Source organism: Lutjanus erythropterus, chromosome 14 (genome assembly GCF_056507025.1).
Source record: "Lutjanus erythropterus isolate fLutEry1 chromosome 14, fLutEry1.hap2, whole genome shotgun sequence".
Classification (NCBI taxonomy): domain Eukaryota; kingdom Metazoa; phylum Chordata; class Actinopteri; order Lutjaniformes; family Lutjanidae; genus Lutjanus; species Lutjanus erythropterus.
In genome coordinates, this window is record NC_139330.1 from 326,239 (window position 1) to 352,500 (window position 26,262).

Here is a 26,262-nt window from a genome sequence, read left to right on the forward strand (position 1 = left end):
CTTGGCACTTGGCCTGGGACTTGACTAAGGTCTTGTGACTTCCCTGTCTGGACTTGGCACTTCACTCAAGACTTTATAAAGGTCTTGACCTAAGACTTGTCTGTCTTGACCTGAGACCTGACTTGGAACTTGGCTTGTGACTGTTGTTACTGATAGAACTAATGGACAGACTCGGACAGAATAAAGTGTAATGTTCCTTTACCTGTTGCCATGGGGACCCCGTCCTCAGTAGAACGTCTTCAGAGTTCAGGTCTGAGGAGAATGAGTAAAAAAAAACAGACACAAGTTTGTTTCAAACTGCAGATTTTATTCTGTTAAAGGAGCTGAAAGCTGCAGAACGAGTCGATCCGTCACGAACCAGGAAGGAAAAAATCTAAAAATACACATCAGAACTAAAGTGAAGGAGAGTTTGTGATCCAGAAGATCAGAACATGTTCCGGATACTAAAAACAGAAACTCACACTTCAACCTCTTTAGTGCAAAAAGAACCAACCAAACAAAGAACCTCAAACTAAATTTGGCACCTCGTCTCAACAGGAACAGGAAGTTCTCACCACACGAGAAAACAAACACAAACATCTACGTCTCTGAAAACAGCTGCAGAGTTAAATGTTTCAGGCCCGTTAGCTCAGCGTTAGCTTAATTAGCTTTTTATCTCCTCCTGGTGTGGACAGAACAAGTACAGAACCTCGTTATCCTGAGATAATGACCACAGTTCCATTGGACCATTGTTCTGAAAGCTCATTGGTCCAACAGCCTGTTATTCCAAAAACAAACGCACATTGCTCAGAGGGCCCGTAGTTCCAAAAATAAACACTCTGGTGTCACCAAATTATGTTCATAACCTTACTGATGTACCGTAAAATATTTACTTTAACCCAAACTGTAATCTTTCCCCAAACCAACACGTCCTGAAATGATCAATCGATCACCAATATCTCACAAAATGACACATAAATGCGCGTAACAAAACTAAAACAACTTCAAAGATTCACGTTGACTTCTGGTTTCACATGAGACCTGAACCCCAGGTCTTCTGAGTGGACAGAAAAATGTCCCCCTGTTCTGAAAGCTCATTAGTCCATCAGGCCATTATTCCAAAAACAAACACCCACTGCCCCGAAGGCTTGTTATTCTGAAAACACACTCCGGTGTCACCAAATTATGTACATAAATTTATTGACGTATCATAACAGACTTATTTTAACCCAAACTGAGATCTGTTCCCAAACCGACGGGTCCTAAAGCGATCAACACGAAGCCATGGGACCAAAATACAACTGTTTAACAACATTAACCACCTCTTTATTGTTACCATGACAACGGACGTCAGAAAACTCCAATGAGAGTACGTATTTTCAGAACAATGGGCCTTTGGAGCAGTGGCCATTTGTTTTTGGGGACAGCGGGCTGTTGGACAAATGGACCAACGGGACATTTTCATTTCATCCTGATCTCCAGATCACTGAAAAAAAAAACAGGTGATCAGATCTACTTTTCAATACAGATATTAATAACATTAATGAGGATTACGGTTCTATCGTTGGACCTTTGAGACAGCGACCCTAAAAATAATTTGTAAACAATTAAACCTGCTGAGAGAACCACATGAGAACATGATGAAACCATCTGCGTGTTCAGGCAGCCATTTTGAAACAAGACGTGTTGAGTTTTGAAGTTCACATCAAGACGAAGACGTCCAGTTCTACGAGGGTATAAACTGATCATGTGACACTATATTTATTAAATATGAGTTCAATCAGTTTCCATTTTATTAAAACTGAATTCATCTTTTAAATCGTAATTACAAGCAGCCGCGTCTTCACAGTTTCACACGTGAGCCGATCGTGTCTGTCGATCATCAGCATGATGAAGGAGCAGAAGTACCTGCGTCAGTTGCTTTCATCCATCATAGCCAGGTGAAATTTGTTGTCATGGTGATCTTTGACGTGGTTAATGTTTAGGAAGAGATGGTAGTTCAGGTTGACACTCAAACCTGTTTTTGAACGACAGGCCACAGTTTGATCTGTCGGCTCAGGCTAGCTAACGTATTAAAGCGAGAAATGGCAGCTACTAGCAGTAACGACGCTAACAGAGACCGAACAACGTTAGCGGGAGGTAGTGACAAATGACCTGCATGTCTCAAAACATCAACTGGACAAAAATAAGTCATATCAGCATGTTTACCTGCACAAGATATATATGTTTATAAGGCTAAACTAGCCCAGCAAGCTAGCTAGCAAGCTAACAGTGAGTAATCCAACCAGTTGGTGAGTGAGTTAATTAGCCTGAGCTAGCTTGTTAGCAATTTCTCAGCTTGTTAGTGCAAAATGATTCTTCCTCCTCATCGGGTCAAAGTGATTCTGAGTATCGCTGGAAATCTTTTGGTTCTGAGAACAGCTTTGAGTCGAGGCTGCAACTAAACATCATTTTCACTTTTAATCAACCTGCTGATCATTTTCTGCATTAATTAATTATTTGTTTGGTCCATAAAATTGTGAAAAATGTTTCCCAAAGTCCAAGATGACGTCTTCAAATGTCTTGTTTTGTCCACAACTCTGACATTTAAGAAGCTGAAATCAGAGAATTTGGACTCAAATGACTGAAACTGATTATCAAAGTAGCTGAAATTAAATGATTATTTAATATTTAATTCACTGATTATTCTTTGCAGCTCCGACCTTTCTTGATGCTTCACTCTGAAAAAATATCAGTATGTTTGTCTAGAAAAAGTTTTAAACAAAGTTTTTAATATTTAAGAGTTTCTGATCAGAAACAGAAGAAGAACTTTGTGTAAATAAAAAAATTAAACTGGAGAAATCAGCCAGAAACTATCTGATCAAATAAGTCAATGAGATCATCAATCAGAACTGCAATGATTAGTCAATTGATTACAGTCGATGGTCAAAATTTAATCTGCAAGAATTCTGATAAAATATTTTAATTGATTTATTGATGATAATATTTGCTCTTAAATGTGAGAATTTACTGCTTTTCTTTGTCAGATCTCTCAATAAACTGAAAATAATTTTATGGAGAAAATAATAGTTAGTTGCAGCCTGGTGAGTCTGATTCTCGTCCTGTTTCGTCAGAACAAACACCGATCAGCTGACACAAACACTACGTTCTGATTGGTGGGGTCACTGAGGTTCGTCTCTGGAGACGCTGAAGGTTTGAATTTAATTTTGTTAAAATTGAGGAGGAACAAAAGTTTAGACGCCGTCACCCGAGTCTGACGGTTCGTATTTCATGTCCTGATGCGTCATGACATCACTGTTAAAGACGAGTCGTCACAAATGTCCATCCGTCTGTTCGTCCATCCACTCCTCGTGGGGTTTCTTTTTTTTTAGACCTTACGCAGGTCAAGTTTGGCGATGTACGGTGAGCGGAAGGAGCCCAGGTACAAGCTGCCGTCGTACTCGTGCACCTCGCTGACGTAGCCCACCACCAGGCCGTTGGGGTCGTGGAAGCTCCGGGTGCAGATGCCGCCATCGTGGAGCTCCACCACCAGGCTGTACCGAGGGACAAACTTCATCAGGACGTCCTGACTGAAGAGCTGCAGAGGACACAGGGAAGGAAGGAAGGAAGGAAACAGGAAGGAAACATCTTGTTAACATTTTACTAGGAAGAAAACATGGAACTGTATTTTTTAGTTTGGCTCATGTCCCGTCTGCTGACATGGAGATAAATGATGATCTTTGTCTCTGGGCGTTACGTTAACGAAGAGTTTTTCCTGCTTGACTCTACGATGTGGAACCAGCCAATCAGCAGCCTTGTTAGATCTTGGACCATCATGCTGCGTTCACTGACACTGATTTGGTACCAAATGACGAGACATTTTTCGGTGCTTGAAACTATTGATTAAAAGCATCACAGTCTGTAAACTTCCTGGACATCTTTGAAGGACTTCCTAGTCCCTGAATGTCCAGCTGGACGCCTGGACGTGGTCCCTGTCTGTCTGTCTTACCTTGAAGATGAGTTTCTTGATCCAGGGTCTCTGGGACAGGAAGTCCAGCATAGAGAATCCAGGGTTCGGCCTCACGGCGGACATGGCCACCCAGTAACCTCCGGTCGAGCTGGGACGGATGTTGTCAGGGAAGCCGGGCAGGTTGTCCATGAACGTGTCCATCCCACCTTTGTTTAGACCGGCAACATGGACTCTGACAGAGACACACAAGGTTTATAGAAGCCAGGTACTGGTCTGGTTCTGGTTCTACTGGGACCAGTCAAGACTGTCAACAAGTTTTAGAAAAAAAAATTAAGTTTTAAACACGTCCTAACTGTTTTATGTCTCACAGTAAAATGAATCAATCAGAAACTTCTTTTTATTAGAATTAATGTAACATTTTGTTAACGGTTTAATTCAAAACTAAGATAAAGTTCAGAAATAATTTCTTTGTCTCCGACGGCTGCAGCACTCGAGTGGACACGTCACGACAACAGAGCGTCCGTGTCAGTCAGCTGTTCCATAAAGGACTCGTGATTAAATGTTTTATTAAATGTAGATGTCGACTGTCAGTTATAAACGCTTACAGTCTGTTATAAATCCTTTATGACATGTGTAATAACTCATTATATGAATCTGTGTTCAATCAGCTGCAGTCAGTTTGAGCTCAGAGTGTCTCCATCACAGCACGAAGGATGAAAATAAACACACACACACACACACACACACACACACACACACACACTCTCTTCCTGTGGTTAAAACGAGGCCGGCAGCTTGTTTCCGTGGTAACAGAGCGAGCCAACATCCCTGACATGGTCGTCCTGCTTCACAGAGAGATTATATAACCTTCATCATATATGATCCACACACACACTTATCAATATCAATGATCACAAACTGATCAGCTTCATGAATTTACCCTCTGCTCTTGTTATGGTCACTATTGATCAGCTTTTATTGGAACTATTCTATTTTCATTTATTTATTTTCATTTTGTGAAGAACTTCATCATACAGAACTTTTCATGTTTTTATTTTATTTTCTTATATTTATTTAATATTAGTTTGTGACGTATATAATGTTTTATTTCATTTATTTGATTTTTACAGCATTTAATTTACTTTATGGGGAAACTTTTTAGTTAATGTTATTTCATTTAATTGTATTTATTTATTTGATTTGTAAAGAACTGACTTTATTAAATTAAATTAAATGAAGTATACATTTTTAGGTGTATAACAGGTGTGTGTCAGGTGTGTGTCAGGTGTGTTCCAGGTGTGTGTCAGGTGTGTGTCAGGTGTGTGTCAAGTGTGTTCAGGGTGCGTGTCAGGTGTGTTCAGGGTGTGTGTCAGGTGTGTTCAGGGTGTATGTCAGGTGTGTGTCAGGTGTGTGTCAGGTGTGTGTCAGGTGTGTTCAGGGTGTATGTCAGGTGTGTTCAGGGTGTGTGTCAGGTGTGTTCAGGGTGTATGTCAGGTGTGTGTCAGGTGTGTGTCAGGTGTGTTCAGGGTGTGTGTCAGGTGTGTTCCAGGTGTATTCCAGGTGTGTGTCAGGTGTGTGTCAGGTGTGTGTCAGGTGTGTTCAGGGTGTGTGTCAGGTGTGTTCCAGGTGTATTCCAGGTGTGTGTCAGGTGTGTTCAGGGTGTGTGTCAGGTGTGTTCCAGGTGTATTCCAGGTGTATGTCAGGTGTGTTCAGGGTGTGTGTCAGGTGTGTTACCTGCGGATTCGGGCCATCGTGGTCTCTGCCACCAGCACCGATTCCTCATCAGGAAGCAGCTGAATGCCGTTTGGAAACCGAAGGTTCTCCATCACCACCGTCAGTTCTCTGCTCTCTGTGTCGTACTCCAACACTCTGTCACCACAACAAGAAGGCTTTTAATGTGAAAGTCATGCAGGAGGGCTTTTAATGTGAAAGTGCAGAGCACCAGAAACAGATTCCCTCCTCTTTTATACTTAAATGTCTCACAAGCACTGAAAAGTATTTATTGATTGATTTATTATAATTTGAATAATTAAGCGTCTCAATTGACTTCATTAAACCTGGATTTATTAAACTTATGTTGGAATCTTTTATTTATTTTTCATCGTACCGTCCGTCGGCTGTGGCCTCCATGATGAGGTTCAGATAGTCTCTGCGCTGCCACCTGCTGCTGGAGTCAGTGAAGTACACCTTCTTCCCATCCTGAGTCACTGCCAGGTCATTAATGAACGACAACTTCCTGCCAGCGACCACCTGACCGCCCGACACCAACCGGGTCGCATCACCTGCTCAGAAAAACAACAGCAAAATATAGACATTTAATAATAATAATAATAATAATGATAATAAATAAAAAGAGAAGAAGAAAACTGAGCGCTGTGACTCACCTGTGGTGGGGTTGACTTCGAACACGCCCAGGTAGGCGTCGGCTACAAACAGAGTCCCGTTGGGTCCGACTCTGATCCCCAGCGGCCTCCCGCAGCTCGACTCCTCCTCTCTGGACCCTGAAGGACAAAAACTGGATCAATTATCAGATAACTTTATTGATCTCCTCACGACAGGAAACGTCGTTTACTTTATATTAAAAATTAAAACCTGTGCATTCATCAACAGGAACATTTATCCGACTTAAATACATTTAAATTAGTTTTTCCAAAAATAATTTGTTTCTTTTAGTTTGTAAAACTCTTCACACTAAAATTAATCTATCTCCTTGCATTGACTTCCTGTTTCACAATAAAAGCTTGCAGTGGAAAGTTTCCTCCTTTAATGTTTGTCCTGTTTTTCTATATAAATGTGAAGAAAAATAACTCTGATGTGTTTTATAACAAATAAAATGAAATAAAACAATTCATGTCAAATAAAATCAACAAACTGGTGTTTTTATTTTGTGATCAGCATCTGAAACGGTCTGACGGTTTAATGTTGAAACCACAGAAGAAGAAACAGACGCTCAGCAGCAGGTCTCAACACGCCGACGGTTTAAACTGTCACACTGGTTTTTAACCTGATGGTTGAGAAACTTAAAATCTCCAGAATGAAGCAACAGGAAACAGATCTGTGTGTGTGTGTGTGTGTGTGTGTGTGTGTGTGTGTGTGTGTGTGTGTGTGTGTGTGTGTGAGCAGGTCAAAGGTCACTGCCTGTGACTGAAAATATAAAAACATAAAAACATCACAGAGAGACGAACAGCAGTAACATCACCATTTTACCTCTGTTAAACTAAACTTTAAACTACACTGAGGTAAACACTTCAAATTGAGTTTAATTTAGTTTAATGTTTTTAGTTTGTAGTTTTGTAGTTTAAAGTTTGGTTCTTTATTAGTTTTAAAAGAAGAAATAAAAAAATTTAATTTATTATGAAAAGACATTCAACATCAACATTTTAGTTTAAACTGAGTTAATAAAACTTTTTAGCTTTAAAAATACACTAGACTTAACTATACTAAGATGAGAAGGGAAGTAAACGCTAAACTAAACTAAACATTCATCTACAATAAACTCAAGTTTAAACTAAACTAAAATACAATAAACTAAATTAAACTAAACCCTAAACTAAACTCAACTAAATTCTAAAATAGAATAAATTAAATTAAATCTTAAAATAAACTCTAAACCAAACTCAACTAAACCTTTAACCAAACCATGAGTTGAACTAAACTTTAAAGTGAATTAAAATATTATATAATTTTTCAGAGTGACAAAGTAAAAGAGGACAAGAGCAGGATACCAAGGAAAAATAACAACAGAGGAACAACAGGAATAAAACTAAGACTGAAGTAAAACAAGACACAAGCAAAGACACTAAAACAGAGAAGAAAAAAAAAACAATAAAACACAGTAAAAGAAATAAGAACAGTAAAACTAGAAAAACATAAAACTAAGAATAAGTTAAAATGAAGAGGGCAGAGATTACAGACGTAACATGATGTTGTCAAGTCAATATAAATAATAATAAAGGAATGGAATAAGACATCGCCATGACGACGACATCACAGAAAAGCAAGTCTATAAAAATGGGTTTTAAGAAGTGATTTAAAAGACGTCACTGAATCTGACGATAAACTGAATTAAACTGAACTTAACTTAAATTAAACCTTAGCATTCTGTTAAATTTTTTTTCCTCACCACACGGCAGTTTTCCAAGTCTCGTCACCGTGTGAATTCTTCGACCAATCAGCTTCACGATCTTCCCATCAGCTGTTCCAGAGAACAAAACATCTGCAGACAGAAGACACAAACATCTGTCAGCTCGCAGTCGTCCTCATGGACTTCATCATCAGGATTTAACTAAATAAGCACCGTCTGGGTGTCAGTCTGACCTCCGATGTTGGCGATGGACTCTGGTCCGATGAGCTGGTCTTCAAACAGTCTCTGAGCTTCTCGTAGCTTCAGGTTCGGCTCCCAGCAGCCCTTCATCACCGGAGGCTCCTTCAGACTGCAGGACACAAGACGACCAGCAGGGGGGCGGCACACAACGACCGGACCAGCAGGGGGCGGCACACAACGACCGGACCAGCAGGGGGCGGCACACAACGTCCGGACCAGCAGGGGGCGGCACATATATGAGCCAATAGGATGGAAATATTAAAATCCATAATTTAATTTTTTTTTTTTTTTTTTTTACAGTGACAAAGTATTAGCACCACTGTTAGTGATAACAAAAAATTTACTTTGCACAAATAAAGTCTGTTTTTAGATGAATGACTTTATTCTAAAGAATTGTGCAGTGTTACTCTCCAACTATAATCATTTTTTATCATAACTTTTATATCTACTTTTTTGAAGAAATAAGGTTAATTTCTTAAAATATTACAACTTTATTCTTGAATTGTCATTACCAGGAAAACTCATAAACTTCAGTCATTAAAAGAGTGAGTGTGAAGTTTTGATCCTGTTTAGAATCACGTGTTATTTTCTCGTCTTTATTCTCTCTGATCTCCTGGTCGATGGGCAGTGGCGTAGATGTCAAACTTTTTTTTTTTTAATGTAATGTTGCCGCGGTTGACCCTCGCAGCGGCAGGTAGCACAGAGTGTAGCGTCAGACTGGGTCACTGCATTTTGTTGCATATAAGGGGGGATACGAGCGGCCCCTCCCAATTTGAACCGATTACATGCGTCTATTGAATGTGATTGGCTCAGCCGCTCAGACGGTGACCGTTATTTGTCTGGAAAAAAAGAAAGAAAAAAGCAAGTAAGGTAGAGGAGATTTGCAAAGATGCTGAAAAGAAAGAAGCCACCAGAAAAAGAGATGTGTGGTGCAGATAAGCGTAGGGCAAAAAAGAAAAAAAAAGTTAATTGAGGTTAACTGTCAGATCTCTTCTGTCGTGGTGGGAGGAGCCAGGCCAGTGACGACACGGGTCCGAGCAGCAGCACGGCCACAGCAGGTAAACAAGCACTGTCGGCTGTAACACGGCGCCATCATGATCTCAGACTTGAGACTAGGGTCGTCACAAGAACCGACACTACCGGTAATCTGAACGTGACCGAACCTGGATCCGCTCCAGCTGCTTGGTGTGGCCACAGCCATGAAGCCCATAAACATGACGCGCCATGTGTCTTTCTCCGGTCAGTTGTCATGGGAACAAGACGCTCTGACGGTGGTGCGCATTTAGATCATAATACATCCATGGTTTGGAGGAAAGACAAAACAAACTTGTGTGAATATATAAAAGGGAGCTGAAGAATGAAACAATAAGTTTACACCAATGTCAGGCCTCTTTGACCTAAAAACCCATGTGGAACACAGCGGAGTTACGCCACTTTCGATGGGGGATTATTTTGTTTGTTTCAGACCAAAATGTCTCAGAACTTCTCTGTAAAATAACCAAGTTGGACATTAAATGAAGCCGCAGGAGTCCAAACCTGCTCGTCTGTCTCAGCTGTTTGTCTTCATGAATTATTAACCAGCAGAATCTGCAGAGTCAACAGATATTCAGAAAACTGCAGCACAGAGTTCAAATATTCACAAACTGAACCAACAGACTGAAAATCGTCTCCCTGTGCTGCGTTCAGGGACCGATGCAATTGGTCAGTGTAGCTAACGTTAGCTCTGTGTATTTTAAAATAGAAATCCTGCTAATATCCCAACTTCTTACTTAATGTAACTGTAATCTGATTAAGTCGTTTTTTGTGACTGTAATAGAATAGTTACCTTTTTGTATCCTAATTACTTCATCCTGTTACATGTAATCTGTTACTCCCCAGACCAGCAGGTAACAACAATGTTGTTCTGAAGCATAAAAAACTTCATTTTAAACAGGAACAGAACAAGCTCATGGTTTTATTTTAATTTTGTCACACAGCTGACGTTCTAGAGAACACAGAACCTTTAGAACGTTCTGGTCACCTGAACACCTCGGGGTGGATGGGTGACTCCAGAATGAGGATGATGACGAGGAGAGGGAGCAGCAGGAAGCAGCCCAGAGAGATCAGAGTCACCTGGAACACCTTCCCGCTGTAGGTGCTGGCAGAGGAAACACAGTTAGCATTACACAGTTAGCATTACACGGTTAGCATTACACAGTTAGCGGTTGTTCTGTGCAGGTAACATAAACATTTGGTCTGTTTACCTCATGTTAGCAGTTGGTATGTGTAGCTAAAATTAGCATTTGGTCTGTGTAGCTAACATTAGTGTTGTTCTGTGTATTTTAAAATAGCAATCCTGCTAATAATCCCAGTTTTTACTAAATGTAACTGCACTGCAACACCATTAAGTCACTTGGTAAGCTAATGTGAAAGCTAATGTTAGCACCTATGAACAGTTAGCAAACATGTTTAGTTTGCTAGTTCTCTGGCTAACATCAGCTTGTTACTAGCCTTGTAGCTAAGGGAGTTTAGCTTGATGAGATTGTTCTCTAAAAGTTTTAACATGATGGTTCTAAAAATGTTTCTAGAATGTTTTAACAAGGTTTGTTGAATGTTTTCTTTAAGTTTGATACATGGTACAACATGTAACCCCCAAAATGTTCCTTTGTGTGGTTGTTAGAACATTTTGACAGTCTAACCTTGGACAAAAACAATTTGTACTACATTTCTAGAACGTTGTGGGAGGGTTATCAAATATAAACCTGTAAGGAACGTTGCGGGAATGTTCTAAGAGTGTTATGTGTTGGCTAGAAATGTGATCTCTTTAATATTCTTTTAACATGAAATGGAACCTTGAGAACATTTGACAAACATTAAACCTGAAGAGCAGCGGAAGAATATTATCAGTTATTAATCATTTACCAGAATCAAATCAGCTCCTGATCGATCAATCATCTGAACAGGAAGCTCAGATAATCAATAAGCTGCACCTGATCAACTCCTTCTGATCAATAATCAGACAGAACCACTTCCTGTTCTATCAATAATCGACCAGCTGCGGTTTCTGTGCTTCCCGCAGCTGCAACAGCTGTAACGGTAATAGAGCGTTACTCCTCTGCTCACGTTACTCTCCAGGTGTCCCTGTATGTCTGAATGGTTCAGTCCGGGTTCTCGAGTCCCGGGTCTTACCCGGATCCTTTGTACCGGCTCTCCGGCAGCTCGTCCGTGATCACCTGCGGTCTGTGCACGCGCCTGAACCGGAGCCCCTCCGTCTCATTCATGTTGCACGCGGACGGTTCACCTGCTCGGCTCGGTTCGGCTCCTCTCGGCTCAGCTCGACTCGGTCCTGGTGTGGAGGTTTAACCCGGGTACAGCGGGAGGGAAGCCGGAGAGATGCACCGACACATCCTACACAGAACCACACCACAGAGAGGCTGTTTACTATGACGACATATTGCTTCCGGTCTGCCACTTCAAAATAAAAGACAAAAACGTTCCGGCGTTTTTTTCTTTGTTTTCTTTGGAAGTTTAGAAAAATACGGAGAAAATAGAAATAAGATTAAAAGGGAGCCTAAAAGTGAAATAAAATGTAAAAAAAAAAAAAAAAAAAAAGAATTAAGGAAAACACAGATTATATACATATATATATATATATATATATATATATATATACATATATGTACATATATATATATATATATATATATATATATATATATACATATATATATATATATATATGTATACATACATATATATATATATATATATGTATATATGCACACACATGTATATATGCACACACATATATATGTATTTATACTGTATTTATACCCAGTATAGTCCTGTTGGGATCAGTGTGAATCATTTCAGGGAGGATTTCTGATAAAATAACTCAAACACGTTTATTTCATCTCCTTGACTTCATCACTTCAGCCTCAGATTTATTATTTTGTTCCATCAGAGAAATCAAACATTTTAGACATGAGCTCAAAAAATGTGTCAAATAAAATGACCATGTCTTTTATTTGACTCTCAGAGAAGCTGTTTCTCCAAAGATTTGATATTTTTGATCAATTTCAAAACATTTAAACTAAAGTTTATTTCAAATGAAACTTTTCCAGCATCAATAAACTCAGAATAAACAAAAATATAAAATAAGAACCAGTTTAATAAATAAATAAATCATTGAAGACGTTATCACAGGAGACAGATGTTTCATTAATGACAGAAAACATTGAGGTTTCAGTCTCCAGAAGTTACAGTGACAGACACACGTCCTCTGTCCACTTCCTGTCTGTCCCTCGTCAGGTGGGGACACACCTGTGTTGGCGGAGGCTCCTGGTAGAGGTGAAGCAGCGGCGGCAGGCGGAGCAGCTGAACGGTTTGTGTCCCGTGTGGACGAGCTGATGCGTCTTCAGGTTGTTCTTCTGACTGAACGTTTTCCTACAGACGCCGCACTCAAATGGCTTCTCGCCGCTGTGGACACGTTTGTGTCTGACAAGGTTCTGCGACACGCTGAAGCTCTTCCCGCACACCTCACACACGTATGGTTTCTCGCCACTGTGTGTGCGCTCATGCAGTTTGGCACTCGCTGCCGTGGAGAAGCTTTTCTGACACTGAGCGCAGCTGAACGGCGTCCCCTCTGAGTGGCTGCGGCGGTGAGTCTTCAGGTAGCTGAGCGAGCTGTAGCCCCGCCCACACACGTCACAGGAGAACGCCTTGTTGGCGCTGTGCAGCTGTAGGTGCGTTTTCAGGCTGTGCGCACTGCTGAAACTCTTCCCGCACTCTTTGCAGGTGTGAGCGTGCCGCTCGCTGTGCATCAGCTGGTGGCGTTTGAGAGACGTGGATGAGGAGAAGGTTTTCCCGCACTCGCCGCAGCTGTATGGTTTGACGCCGGTATGGCTGCGCTCGTGCAGCAGGAGTGCGCCTCGCTGTCTGAAGCCCTTCCCGCAGGCATTGCAGATGAACGCCCATTCACCGCTGTGCACGGCGGCGTGCGCCTTCAGGTGCGCTGCCTGCGTGAAGCTGCGGCTGCACACGTCGCAGCTGAACGGCCGGTGGCCCGAGTGGACGAGCTGGTGGCGGCGTAGGTTGGCGGCCACGCTGAAGCTCCGCCCGCAAGTGTCACAGCTGAAGGACTTCTCTCCGGTGTGGACACGGCGGTGGACGGACAGGCTGCTGCGGCTGGAGAACGTCTTCCCGCACTCCTCGCAGGAATGAGGACGCTCGCCCGTGTGCGTCCTAAGGTGAGCAGTGAGGCCGCTCCGCTGGCTGAACGTCTTCGTGCAGATGCCACAGGTGAATGGCCGCACGCCGCGGTGAACACTCAGCTGGTGGACGTGGACACTGCGGCGCGTGGTGAAGCCTTTCTGACAGGTGGGACATTTGAAGGGTCTGTCCCTCAGGTGGACTCTGAGGTGAGCACACAGGTAGCTCCGTTTGGAGAACACCTTCCCGCACGCTGTGCACCTGAACATCTCGCCCGTCCTCTGACATGTCCGCCTGTGTTCTCTGAGGGAACACCTTGCGGCCAGTGTCTCGCCACAGGACAAACATGTGGACGGACCGCTGGATGTCTGGTGGGTCCTCAGGTGGCTGTGTGTGGCAAACAGCTTGCCGCAGTGAGCACAGCGGTGGCGCCGCTGGCGGTGGTGGACGGTGAGCAGGTGGATGGTGACGCTGCTGCGGGCTGAGAAGCCCCGCCCACAGGTGGGACAGGTGAAGGGCCGCTCCCCGCTGTGGACGCGCAGGTGAGCAGTCAGGTTGGAGTGTCTGGAGAAGCTGCTGCTGCAGACGCTGCAGCTGAACATCCGTCTGCCGCCACCTTCCACCGCCGCCGCAGGAGGAAGAGAAGGAGGCTGCTCTGATTGGCTGGTCTCACCTGCAGGATCATCTGATTGGTGGTTCACCTCCACCTGAGTGTGTCCTCCAGCTGCAGGGGGGGCGGAGTCCTGCTGAGGCTGGATGGCAGCGTCCTCCAACAGCGTCCGGAGATGCTGCAGCAGAGACTCACAGAGTCTCCTCACCAGCGCCTGAAGCTCCGCCTCCTGACACGAGACACACACACACACATCGGTCCAAACATGTGAGAACAGGTGGAGAATGTGTCAGGATTTCACAAAGAACTAAATGATTAATTCAGAAAGTAATTAACAGATTAATGAAATGATGAATGAAAATAATCGTAAGTTTCAGCCCGAAAGATAAAATCACACTTTAAACCCACACAGCTGAAGTTAACACTTCATTCACACAAAGTTTACAGACTGAAATAAAATTAAAGTGAATCTGTCTTTGAGTTAATGAAGAAAAGCTTCACTTAAAAATCCAGTTTCAAATTAATTAAGACCAGAAGGAAAGATATTATAATCATTATTACTTATTTTGTATTTTGAGAAATAAGTCTACATGGTTTGTCAAATTTATTCTCAAAATTCAAAATTTAAAAAAAGAATTAAAGTCTGTTTTAATGAGCAGCTAGAAAACTGATTCTAACTTAAAAAAATCTTTCTGACAGATGAGACAAACAAACTTTAATTGATTTTAAATGTGATTTAAAAAATAGAACATAACCTTAATAAAGCTTCAGCAGTTACAGTTATAATATTTGTCCACATAAAGTATTAGTTTCTTTTTAGTCTCTTCGCTCTTTTGGTGGATAAAGAATAAAATAATCAGATAAAAAATTTTTAGCTAACTAGTAAACAATATGAAGAATATGTGTAAACAATCTGTCAACGATTCATTATTATTCTATTAATTTTGATCATTGTTATAATAAATAAATGAACAGTTGGGGTGTGTGTGTGTGTGTGTGTGTGTGTGTGTGTGTGTTACCTGAGTGTGTGTGTGTGTGTGTGTGTGTGTGTTACCTGAGTGTGTGTGTGTGTGTGTGTTACCTGAGTGTGTGTGTGTGTGTGTGTGTGTGTGTGTGTGTTACCTGAGTGTGTGTGTGTGTGTGTGTGTTACCTGAGTGTGTGTGTGTTACCTGAGTGTGTGTGTGTGTGTGTGTGTGTGTGTTACCTGAGTGTGTGTGTGTGTGTGTGTGTGTTACCTGAGTGTGTGTGTGTGTGTGTGTGTGTGTGTGTGTGAGTGTGTGTGTGTGTGTGTGTGTGTGTGTGTGTGTGTGTGTGTGTGTTACCTGAGTGTGTGTGTCCTCGTCCTCCGGTACTTTGACTCTCTCACAGATCTCCGTCACCGCCGTCAACATGAACTCTTCCAACATGGCGGAAACGAGCTGCTGCACCGAGGAGCTCATTTTATTAATGAAACATGAAACAATGAAAAGTTTATCACGAAGTAAAAACTACAAACTGAACATCACAGAGCAACCGAGTGTGTTTACTGTCGCTGAGCCGCCATTACTCAGAGATTTACGACACTTTCTGTTGACTGACGCTCATTTTACGACAAGGGGAGAGGACGGGGGGGGGGGGGGGGGGGGGGGGGTGGTCGCCCCCTGCCGGCAGGAGAACGCAAACACAACAAATAAAATAAAATAAAAAATGAAATGAAATGAAATGTTTTTTAGTAGCTTTTATCAAATATTAATTTCACTTTATTTATTTTATTTTAGCTTTATTATATTGGTACCTTATTTAAAAATACAAAAATTAACCCATAATATATTCAGCAAATCATTACAAAAACATGAATACATAAAACAGTTTAATCATTTTATGTAATTAAATAAATGTGTTTAAAATGTCTGTAATGTATTAGTCTTATCATATCATAAAACTATTCAAATTTATTTCAATTCATGAAATCAATTAAGTTTAAATTAAATTTAAATAAATGTATTTGTTTGTTTAAATAAGGCAAAACAAAGACATATAATCATGAAACCTTATTTTTTTTAAAAAAAAAATAACAAACAAACCGTTTTTAATTATCTGCTCCTGTCTACATTTTATGATAAAAATAAAAAATATATTTAGTTTGTGTTGTATAAAACTTAATTCAGATGAAAATCAGACACAGACAACAGAGTTTATTTTTATTAGTGAAAGTTTATTTATGATACACAGCATGTGATCAGATTCACTGTCAATAATTTCAATAACTATAAATTTATAAAATATGTTCTTATATTTCATTATATATTCATCTGTTACAAAAATAAAAATCAGAGTAGACGCAAAAGAAACAAGAATAAAAAGACTCAGAATTCAAACCTGATTAAAATATTTATGAGCTGAAAATAGATTTAAAATAATTATTATTATTTTTTGGGACCAAATTGTCCAACTTTAATGTGAAAACTGAAGTTAAGTCTCTAAAACTAAAACCGATTTTCCCTCAAGAGGCACCAAGTCACTGTAAAAAATTCACAGTTCAACTGATTTAAAAAAAACAAACTATCAAACTGCTGAAAGTGAAAAATAAAAACAAAACAAAAACTTCACTTTTACTGTTTACAGTCTGAAGAATAAAAATCTTCCTCTCACATGACCACACGGATTTCAATCTGTACACTGCACATGAAGCTACAGCTAGCAGCTGCTTAGCTTAGCATACAGACTGGAAACAGCTAGCTTAGCTCATAATACAGACTTGAAACAGGTGGAAACCACTAGCTTAGCTTAGCATAAAGACTCATAACAGATGGAAACAGCTTAGTCAAGTAGCTTAGCTTAGCATACAGACTGGAAACAGGTGGAAACAGCTATCTTAGCTTAGCATAAAGACTGGAAACAGCTAGCGTAGCTTAGCATAAAGACTGGAAACAGGTGGAAACAGCTAGCATAGCTTAGCATAAAGACTGGAAACAGGTGGAAACAGCTAGCATAGCTTAGCATAAAGACTGGAAACAGGTGGAAACAGCTAGCGTAGCTTAGCATAAAGACTGGAAACAGCTAGTCTGGCTCTCAGTTTCACCTTTTCTTCTTCTCTGCATGTGATTTCTTCAGAGCTAAAGTTCAAACACTTTAAGTCTTGTGAGTGACACACAGGAGCAGGGGATTGTGGGTAGGTTGCTGGTCTTCTCTGCAGCATCGAGATGTTTCGGGTCGACCTGAGAAACGATGCTATCACCTGTCCCTGAGGCTCCTCCCTCCTACTTCTTCTTCTTCTCCTCATCTCCTCTTTGCTTCTTGTACCGCTCGTGGGTCTCGATGATCTCTTTGACGACAGATGGGTCATCCAAAGTTGACACGTCTCCAAGGTCGCTGGTTGTCTCCATGGCAACCTTCCTGAGGATTCGCCTCATGATCTTCCCAGAGCGCGTCTTCGGCAGCCGCTTCACTACCTGACAGACAGACAGCGGGATCGTTAGGACGCTGTGACATCACATCAAGTGAGTGAAGTAAGTTAGGAGTGAGTGTGTGTGTATGTGCGTGTGTGTGAGAGAGAGATTGTGTTGCCGTGGAAAGTGGAGGTGGGCGGGGCCTCACCAGGAAGTGCTCTGGGACAGCGTATTTAGCGATTTTTGTGGCGACGAGTTCTTTGAGCTGCCGCAGGACAAGAGGCGGGTCATCGCCAAACTCCTCCTTCAGAACGACGAAGGCAAATGGGACTGAGACACACACACACACACACACACACACACACACACACACACACAATCAGCAAAAAATAAAAATGGTGGCTGAATAAACAGTCTGGGGTTTAGACATAAGTGTCTTATTCTTGTTGTTGTTGTTGTTGTTGTTGTTATTATTATTATTATTATTATTATTATTATTATTATTATCATCATCATCATCATCATCATCATTATTTGGGTTCACCTTGCCCCTTGTTGATCTTACAGTCTTATTTCTCTCCTCATTGTATATTTCTATCTATATATTTAGTTCACTGATGTTTTGCTTTTCTTGGTTTTATATTTATTATTATTATTATTACTGTAACCTGCTCTGCAGTCTGAGGACTTCATTTGATTTTCTGACATGTAAAACATGTTAATAAATATATTTTCATCCCTTTATTTGATTTCTCAACTTCATCTGTGTTCAGTTTTAATAAATGATGGTTTGTGTTTGATCCTGTGAGTCAGTTTGTGTCAGAGGTTTAATCTGCAGGTCACTGACAGTCCAGCAGGAGGCAGCAGAGAGTCACTAATGTAAAACAAACATAAGCTTACACAAACACAACAACAAACAGTAAATAAATAAATATCAGAATAATAACAGTAAAAAATAAATAAATAAATTCAATATATTCTTATTTTATTTATCAGTTTATACAAAAAATCTTTTAAAAACTATATATTTACACAATGATTTCATTTAATTATTTCCTGTTTGTTTTTTCTCCTGCAGATATTGTTTCCATATTTAACTCTTTCACCAGCAGGAAGACTATTATTTTCTACACCTCTGTGCCTTTATTTTGAAAGTGTTGGGAGTTGAGGTCAGGTGTGTTTCCTACCTTCTCCTTTGATGTCATGTGGGACTCCGATCACAGCTGTTTCTGGAACAGCTGGATGTTCGTCCTGCAACACAAACAACATGAAGAGTTCATGTTCAAGAAGAAGAAAAATAAATAAATAAATAAATATATAAATATATATATATATATATATATATATATATATATATATATATATATATATATATATATATATATATATATATACATATATATATATATAATTGTTTAATAAGATATAAGGATTTAATCTTATCAACTTGTTCTTGACTTCTTTTACTCATAAACATAAAAACATTCAGCTACTTCCTAGCTAACATTAGCGTTTGATTAGTGTTACATGATACAACAGTTAGTTAATTATATCAGCACACATCATGAACACATTTATTTAATCCTGGCAGGGAAACACACTGGATATAATCAAGCTAATGTCAGCTAACGTTAGCGATAGCTGTCCTGCTGTCCCTGCTGCTGCTGCTCTCCCATTTTTTAAAGTGTCTCAGAGTCTCTTAATGTTTATCAAAATACACATTTTTAAACCTTAGTTCTTATTTATCTTTGATTTAGAAGGACTACAGAGTCGACATGTTATTGTTGAGACACGTCTGATAGAAATATTATTGAATGAATTTGTCTAAAAGTAGAAATTTTATCAGTGTTTGAGCAGAATTCCCGCCTTTTTTAAACCAGGAAGTGAGACAGGGGTCCTTAGGGTACAGCTGACCCTTTTTAAGCCTGATTAAATCAGGTTTTTGTTGACAGAAATCTGGGAGACAACTTCAACTTTTAAAAAAATGAAAATAATATTGATAATAATTCGTTGTTGTTTTTTGTTTTGCTTCTGTGTTTGTGGCGTCTCACCAGAGCGTCCTCTATCTCTGCTGTGCCGAGACGATGACCGCTGACGTTGATGACATCATCCATGCGTCCTGTTATCTGGTAGAACCCGTCCTCTGAGCGGAACGCCCCATCACCGGTGAAATAAGAACCTGACAGAACCACAAACATCAGCTGACAGACATCATACAGCGAATCACTGCAACGTCACGGACCAATCACTAACCAGGATACGGTTTGAAATACGCCTCCACAAATCTCTGGTGGTCTCCATAGATACTGCGAGCCATCCCGGGCCACGGTTGGCTGATGCACAGAGCTCCAGAGACCGAGTTACCGGGCAGAGGTTCACCCTGAGGACACACAACATACATGACAAGACAAAATATATCATTATAATACATCACAGGATGAAATATGTACTCACAAAATATATACATTATAATACACTACAGGAAGAATACTATGTAATACAAGAGAGTACACAAAATATACTCAAGGAGGGTTTTAAAAAGTCCATATGTTATATATTAGTTTCACTTAATTTAAGGGTAATTATAATATATTAATATTCATGATATCATGATAACAGACTGAGGCTAAAGCTAAAGCTAACAGGTCCCACGTCACAATGCTATGCTAACAGACTAACAGATCCTAGGTCATGATATAATGCTAACAGACTGTGGCTAAAGCTAACTGGTCCCAGTGGATGTTCGAGTCTTAAATGAGTCTTTTTCTAACATTACCTGTAAACAGATAAAATAATACCGTTAGCTAATGATTGGTGGAAATGCTCAGTTACTACTGTTGGTATTTAGCTAGCTAGCTGGGCATGCTAATGTTAGAGCCAGGGCTGAAGACACAGAAGTAGATTTTTTTAAGGCTAATCCTTAATATAAATCAAACTTTATGTATGATTATTTTCACTTTTGATCCTGAGGAACGTGTTGCTGATGATACGTTTTGTGCTTTTATATAAAATTTGAAGTAAAATGTAGACTTTTCTTCTAATTGAACGTGTGTCTACTGTGGTATTGTTGATTTTAGTCTGTTAAAGGACCTGAATTCCAGTGTCCATGTTCAGTGGGGTTATTTTAATAGAGATCAGAGCAGAATCCACCGTCTCTCCTCAGAGTCAGATCAGTGTTGGTGTGTGTGAACGCAGCAGCTTTCCTGTCGCAGAACGAGGCCACTGTTAAATGGTTCAAATGAAAGAGTGAACAAACACATGATGAGCGTTGATCAGAGCGGGTTGTGTCACTCTGAGAGGATTGGAGTGAGAGTGAAGTGACCTCGACCTGCTGTCAGGATGAGATGTGAGACTGAAGGAGGCCTAATCTAATCTAATCTACGCTCAGTAACAGCGATGATGAGAAACGGTCGAGCGAGCGAACGCAGCCTGCAGATTAATGCTTTCTAACAGACGGGAGGCAAAATGGGGAAAACTAGCGGATAATTAATTTGGGGGAGAAACGATCAGCGATCAAAGTCTGTTAATCAAAGCAAACAGATGCTGCTGGTGTTGTTTTAATGCACAGATTAGAGAGACACAGAGACAGAGACGTGTCCCTCCAAGGATCCAACGACCTCTCACCTCTAAAGGTCAAGTGGCATTAAGAGACACACAGATCAGATCTGAAGCTGATTGGAGGAGAGCTCGCTGGAACCCGCTCACTCTGATCAGATCTTTAGAACCAAATAAAGAACCTTTTTTTTTTTTTATCCCAGGATGTCAAAAAGTGTCCCATGAGGCGCTGCCAGAGGGACATCTGATTAAGATGGTTGCAGATTGGTTAGTTTTTAGGCACAAAACTATTTGGGTAGGTTCAGGAAAAGATCATAGTTTGGGTTAAAATAAGTTATTTACTTTACATATGTTGTGATATAAATGAAGTAAGTCACTTTCTCGCTCTTTATATTATGTCAGAAGTGTTAACTGGTATCTTGTGCGTTTCACCCACAGACCAACAAAATGTTTGACAAGATGTCGGAAACATAGTTTTACTTGTTGCTAAAGTAACTAACTGATAACTGCCGCTAGCTTTAGCTGTTAGCTGCTGTTAGTGAGCAAGTGAACTGAGCTCAGCAGACTGCCAGTGAACACAGCTGGACTGAAGCTAACAGGTCTCGGGTCATGATGTCATGTTAACAGACTGAGGCTAAAGCTAACAGGTCCCGAGTCACGATGTCATGCTAACAGACTGAGGCTAAAGCTAACAGGCCACGATATCATGCTAACAGACTGAGGCTAAAGCTAACAGGTCCCGGGTCACGATATCATGCTAACAGACTGAGGCTAAAGCTAACAGGTCCCGGGTCACGATATCATGCTAACAGACTGAGGTCTCAAAATCTGAGATCTTTAGAACACGATGACGTTCCTCTACAAATAAAAATAAATTTTCTCTGAGTAGTTTTATGGTGAACAGTTTTTTAGAGTACTGTAGTTTCATGGTGCGTTCAGGTCACCTTCTCTCCCATGAGCACCGGCTGGATGCCAAAGAACGGCCTCATGGCCATGGCAGGGATGATGGGAGCTCCTTCCTCTGCAGGACGAGGGGCGATACAGATTCCACCGGTTTCTACAGGAACCAATCAGGAACCAAAAATATCATTATTATTATTAGGGTATGATTCTGTCATGCTGCATTCAAGTGTAGCTGGATTAGTTCCACAGAAATTTGAAGATAAATATTTGAGCAGCATGAACACACCTCGATGAGTCTAATTAACATCTGTTCATCTTAAAGTGAGAAAAAACATCTAAAATATATATTTTATATTACAGCCTATATGTGTTCAATATATCTCTTTGTGTTCCCCAACACTTCCTGGTTTCTCCCTCTCATGTGACTGAACTAACCAATCAGATTCATACTTCTGACCCCTGTAACATCTTATCAAGAAATCCAACATGGCCGCCTTCATGCATTTTTTTAAAGTTACAGTAAGAATAACGTTTATATTCTCACTAATACTTCAAGTTAAATATTTACTGTTTTAAAACAATCTATAATTATTTAATATTTTGTACTTTAATTCATAATAAAATCATGATGAAAATGTGTGTTGACCCATCAGATTTAATCTGCATTAATACACCACAATCATACATAAATAAACTCATTAAATATCAACTTAAGATCTTTTTTTTCTCAACATAACCACTTTGATATCACAAATATTTATTAGTAGGTGAGCTCTTCCTAATAATTGTCTTCTTAATTGATTTTCACTAAAATAATCCCCTGGTTATCATGATCAAAATGAAAGAAAGAAACCAATTAAAATGTTCCAAATCTTTGTAACAAACATTTGTTTTTGTTTCTAAAATAAAATTATTCATAAATGCCCAATGTATTAAACATGATTCAAAGAAAATATAATATTTTTATACATTTTATTATATTTACATATATATCTGTATTTTGTGGAAAAAGAATGGGGCTCGTCATAGATTCATCAGATTATTATTTCTAACTGCCTTAAATAATAAATAAATCTGTGTAACTCTGTAAACATAAAAGGTATTTTCTATTAAATTATATGAATGAAGTTCATTTCTATATATTGATGCTGTATAATGTAAATAATTTTGACATATTTATTAGTTTTTTTTTTCTATTTTCCATATAATTTCTATTTGCAGTGACAAAACCAGTTTCCCTGTTGGGATCAATAAAATATTTCTTTGTTTTTCTTTTCTTTTCTTTTTTTTTTATTGGTGAAAAAGCACATGGAAAAAGTGATACATACATATAACAAACAAGTACACACACAAATACAGATAACAAAGAACATATAGATACAGAGAACAGAGAAGTTGAAGTGTGTGTGTGTGTGTGTGTGTGTGTGTGTGTGTGTGTGTGAAAGAGAGGGTGAGTTATATAATATTCATTATTAATATTGCCATACAATTATAACTAAATAGTAAATAATAATAATAATAATAATAATAATAATAATAATAATAATAATAATAAAGTATAAATCAATAAAGTATTTCTGACTATAGAATATGTAGCAGTGTTTCCTGTGTCGGCCACTAGAGGGCGTCAGCTGTTTCTTCTTCATGCAGCTTTAATTTCCTTTAATTTCTTAATTTATTGGGGATTTTTCTCCTTTTCAGAGACAGAAGCAGCTGGCAGAGAGTTTAAAGTCTGATTTAAAAACACACAAACACACACACAGTCAGTGATTGTCGAGGAATTAGGTCACACACACACACACACACACACACACACACACACACGATGCTGTGAGTGATCCTCGACCGTCCTGTCCTGGAGTGTGTGTGTGTGTGTGTGTGTGTGTGTGTGTTGAGGATTTGATCTTAATTCATTTTCTGCAGAGCTGCAGATGTTCTGCTGCTAATCGGTTAAATTAGGGTTAAAGACGCTTCAGTGAAGACAGAACCAGACGGAACCACAGCTGAGAACACAGACTGACGCCTGTTTTTCTTTATTTAATGCAGACGTGTCTCTGCAGAGACACACAGATGTTTGACGTTTCCACCCACGAACATGAAGACCTGCTGCCTCGTCTATAAATGATGTGAGGTCAGCTGACTGACAGACAGACCGGGGTCAGTCATCGACCCGCTGCTTTTTCATCTCGACATAAAGACATTAGATGACATCATTCAAAGGTTTATTTTAGTCAAACTGTAAAACTGATTTTTTAATCTCATCACACGTCACACTTTTTGACTTTTCACCACATCGTGCAGCTCTGATATACGTCACATGACGCGGTGCACGTGGATGATTGACTCTCCTACAGGAAGACTTCAGCTAAACGTCATCACGTTACTCCGACATCCACGTCGCTTCAACAACTCAACAATTCAACGTGTCGCGTTTTACAGACACGTAAGTTCAAGGATGAAAGTGACTTTACTGCTCAATATCAAATAAACTTTATTACACACTGCGGTGTCAGAGCGGTTAACGAGTGACACCGACTTATTAAATCTGTTAAATCTCAACTTTATGTGTCAGTTTCACATTTTATAAAACGCCGCCGCCGATGCTTTTGATGTCGAGGCGACAGATGTCGAGGACGGTTTCCTGGATCAAATTTAAAGAAAATAAAAGTGATGATGATCGACGGGACTGAAAGAAACGTGACATTTGACCTGCGTCTTTACGTCCTGCGTCACAGACAGTGTTCCTGACGTCAGTTCTTATTGGCTGTAAAAAATAAAAACTACGTTTTCTGGACACTCAAAAAAAAAGTTTCCTTATTTGCAGAAAACAGCTGTTCTGTAGTGACGTTCTTTCAAGTTCCACCATGATCTTCAGAGTTTTTGAACACATTTACGTCCAAAATGTGGGACGTGTCTCCTCACCACGGAGACGTGAGGGGGTGTGGCCTCAAACGTACACTGTTTCCATGGTGACATGAAAATGTGGGACGACATGCTTCACAAAAAAATTCATGATTCACAAAGAAAATGCAGAATAAATGTATTTATCTCGACCTCACTTTCAAAAAACTTTCAAAAACAAATTTTGAAAAATCACTTAAGCTGAATTTTCATGCGTGTAAATTTAATGTTCAGGACAGAAACTTCAAAGTGTACATGATGATTTTATAAACATTAAAATGACTGATATCTTTATTTGTTGGACAGCAGTTCGTACCTCGTCTGTAAAATGAGCCACAGCAGGTAAAACATGAAGGCAGCAGAACTCAAACTCTGAAGTTCTGAAAAAGTTTTACCAACTACTGAACTTTATTTGAGATCATTTACTTTAAATCAACTTAAAGCTTTGAATTTTAGAAAGTAAATGTTTTTTTGTTTTATTTTTTAGTTTCTAAAAAAGATGAAAAGTTTATCTAAAGAAGAAAAGTGAATTATCTCAACTAAAGATTATATGTCAGCAAACTTTTTCAAGTTTATTTCAAAACTTCAGAGTTTGAGTTTGGCTCATTATATTGACATTTATAGTTTTTTTTTTTTTTTTTTTTAGGGGGTCACTTAAACTTTAATTCTTTTCTATCAAAGTTTACAGTTTGAATCGACTGTTTTTATTTGATTTTATTGTTTCATTCAGTCTCATGTGTTTTATTGTGAACATGTTGTGCTCTTATTGTGTATTTTTATGGTGTTTTTATGTGCAGAGCTGAGTGAGATGATAAAATTCTTTGATCTCATATTCAGCTTCTGTTGGAGAATCACTTTATGTCTCTATTAGATGACGCCTGGTTTGATGCAGATCTGTCAACAGGTGGCGCTGTAAACATGTAAACGTGTCTTTGTGCTCCAGACTGAAGGACGTTTGTTCACTTCTTCTTCTGTGTGTTTTAGTTTGTGTCGTATAAAACCTCAGCTGACGTCTGCAGCAGCTCCATAACTCTGCAGTCTGATCATAAAACCTCCTGAAATGAGTCGTATTAAACCAAAAGGAGGAGTTTTATATGCAGAGAGGATTTTATGAGGAACAGATCAGATCATGACGACGACCTGAGAACCGACTGCAGGTCAGACAACACAACCTGTTTATTTCTGCATCCCAGGAACAAATCAATAACATTTTCAATATTTGATTGACTCAAACGCTCCAAACAAACGACCATCAAACAGAACAACAAAATACCTGAATCAACCAATCACACGAAAGTCGCAGTACAAACAGGAAATAAAAACCCAGACGAGCCCCCAGTTTGTCAGAACCGACACTTAGACTGTAGAAATATGGAAACAGTCACACATGATGGTAAATTATTTAAAGTTATTTATTACTTTATCTTATTACTTTAACTACAGATATGTAATGTGCTGTCAGGTTTCTGCAGGTTTCAACGA

The 26,262-nt window shown here is 39.6% G+C and overlaps 3 protein-coding genes across 4 annotated transcripts in view; all 3 read right to left on the bottom strand.

Annotated features, from left to right (window-relative positions):
- Positions 1 to 3,290: 3,290 nt before the first annotated feature.
- On the bottom strand, positions 3,291 to 11,825 carry apmap (adipocyte plasma membrane associated protein). 2 transcript variants are annotated; one of them, XM_084735278.1, is made up of 9 exons: positions 11,421 to 11,825; positions 10,273 to 10,389; positions 8,246 to 8,361; positions 8,052 to 8,144; positions 6,313 to 6,429; positions 6,036 to 6,210; positions 5,663 to 5,797; positions 3,968 to 4,160; positions 3,291 to 3,556 (listed from the first exon to the last, which is right to left on the bottom strand). In XM_084735278.1, the coding sequence occupies exons 1-9, from the start codon at positions 11,510 to 11,512 to the stop codon at positions 3,347 to 3,349; spliced, it is 1,248 nt and encodes a 415-aa protein (XP_084591404.1). In that variant the 5' UTR covers positions 11,513 to 11,825; the 3' UTR covers positions 3,291 to 3,346. The 2 variants fall into 2 exon arrangements, with proteins under 2 accessions (XP_084591404.1, XP_084591403.1); XM_084735277.1 differs by lacking the exons at positions 10,273 to 10,389; positions 11,421 to 11,825 and adding an exon at positions 10,078 to 10,262.
- A 627-nt stretch (positions 11,826 to 12,452) lies between these two features.
- LOC146314955 (uncharacterized) lies at positions 12,453 to 15,623 on the bottom strand. The gene is made up of 2 exons (XM_084735295.1): positions 15,376 to 15,623; positions 12,453 to 14,278 (listed from the first exon to the last, which is right to left on the bottom strand). Exons 1-2 carry the CDS (start codon positions 15,490 to 15,492, stop codon positions 12,539 to 12,541), a joined length of 1,857 nt encoding a protein of 618 aa, XP_084591421.1. The 5' UTR covers positions 15,493 to 15,623; the 3' UTR covers positions 12,453 to 12,538.
- Positions 15,624 to 17,146: 1,523 nt separating this feature from the next.
- The window catches only part of acss1 (acyl-CoA synthetase short chain family member 1), a 21,613-nt gene continuing 12,497 nt past the window's right edge, over positions 17,147 to 26,262 (bottom strand). Inside the window, exons 9-14 of the mRNA XM_084735266.1 lie at positions 21,921 to 22,033; positions 19,675 to 19,801; positions 19,473 to 19,600; positions 18,609 to 18,672; positions 17,630 to 17,751; positions 17,147 to 17,484 (exon numbers count right to left, since the gene is read on the bottom strand). Coding sequence (XP_084591392.1) covers positions 17,293 to 17,484; positions 17,630 to 17,751; positions 18,609 to 18,672; positions 19,473 to 19,600; positions 19,675 to 19,801; positions 21,921 to 22,033 — 746 coding nt within the window. The 3' untranslated portion in view covers positions 17,147 to 17,292. The remainder of the gene's footprint in view (positions 17,485 to 17,629; positions 17,752 to 18,608; positions 18,673 to 19,472; positions 19,601 to 19,674; positions 19,802 to 21,920; positions 22,034 to 26,262) is intronic.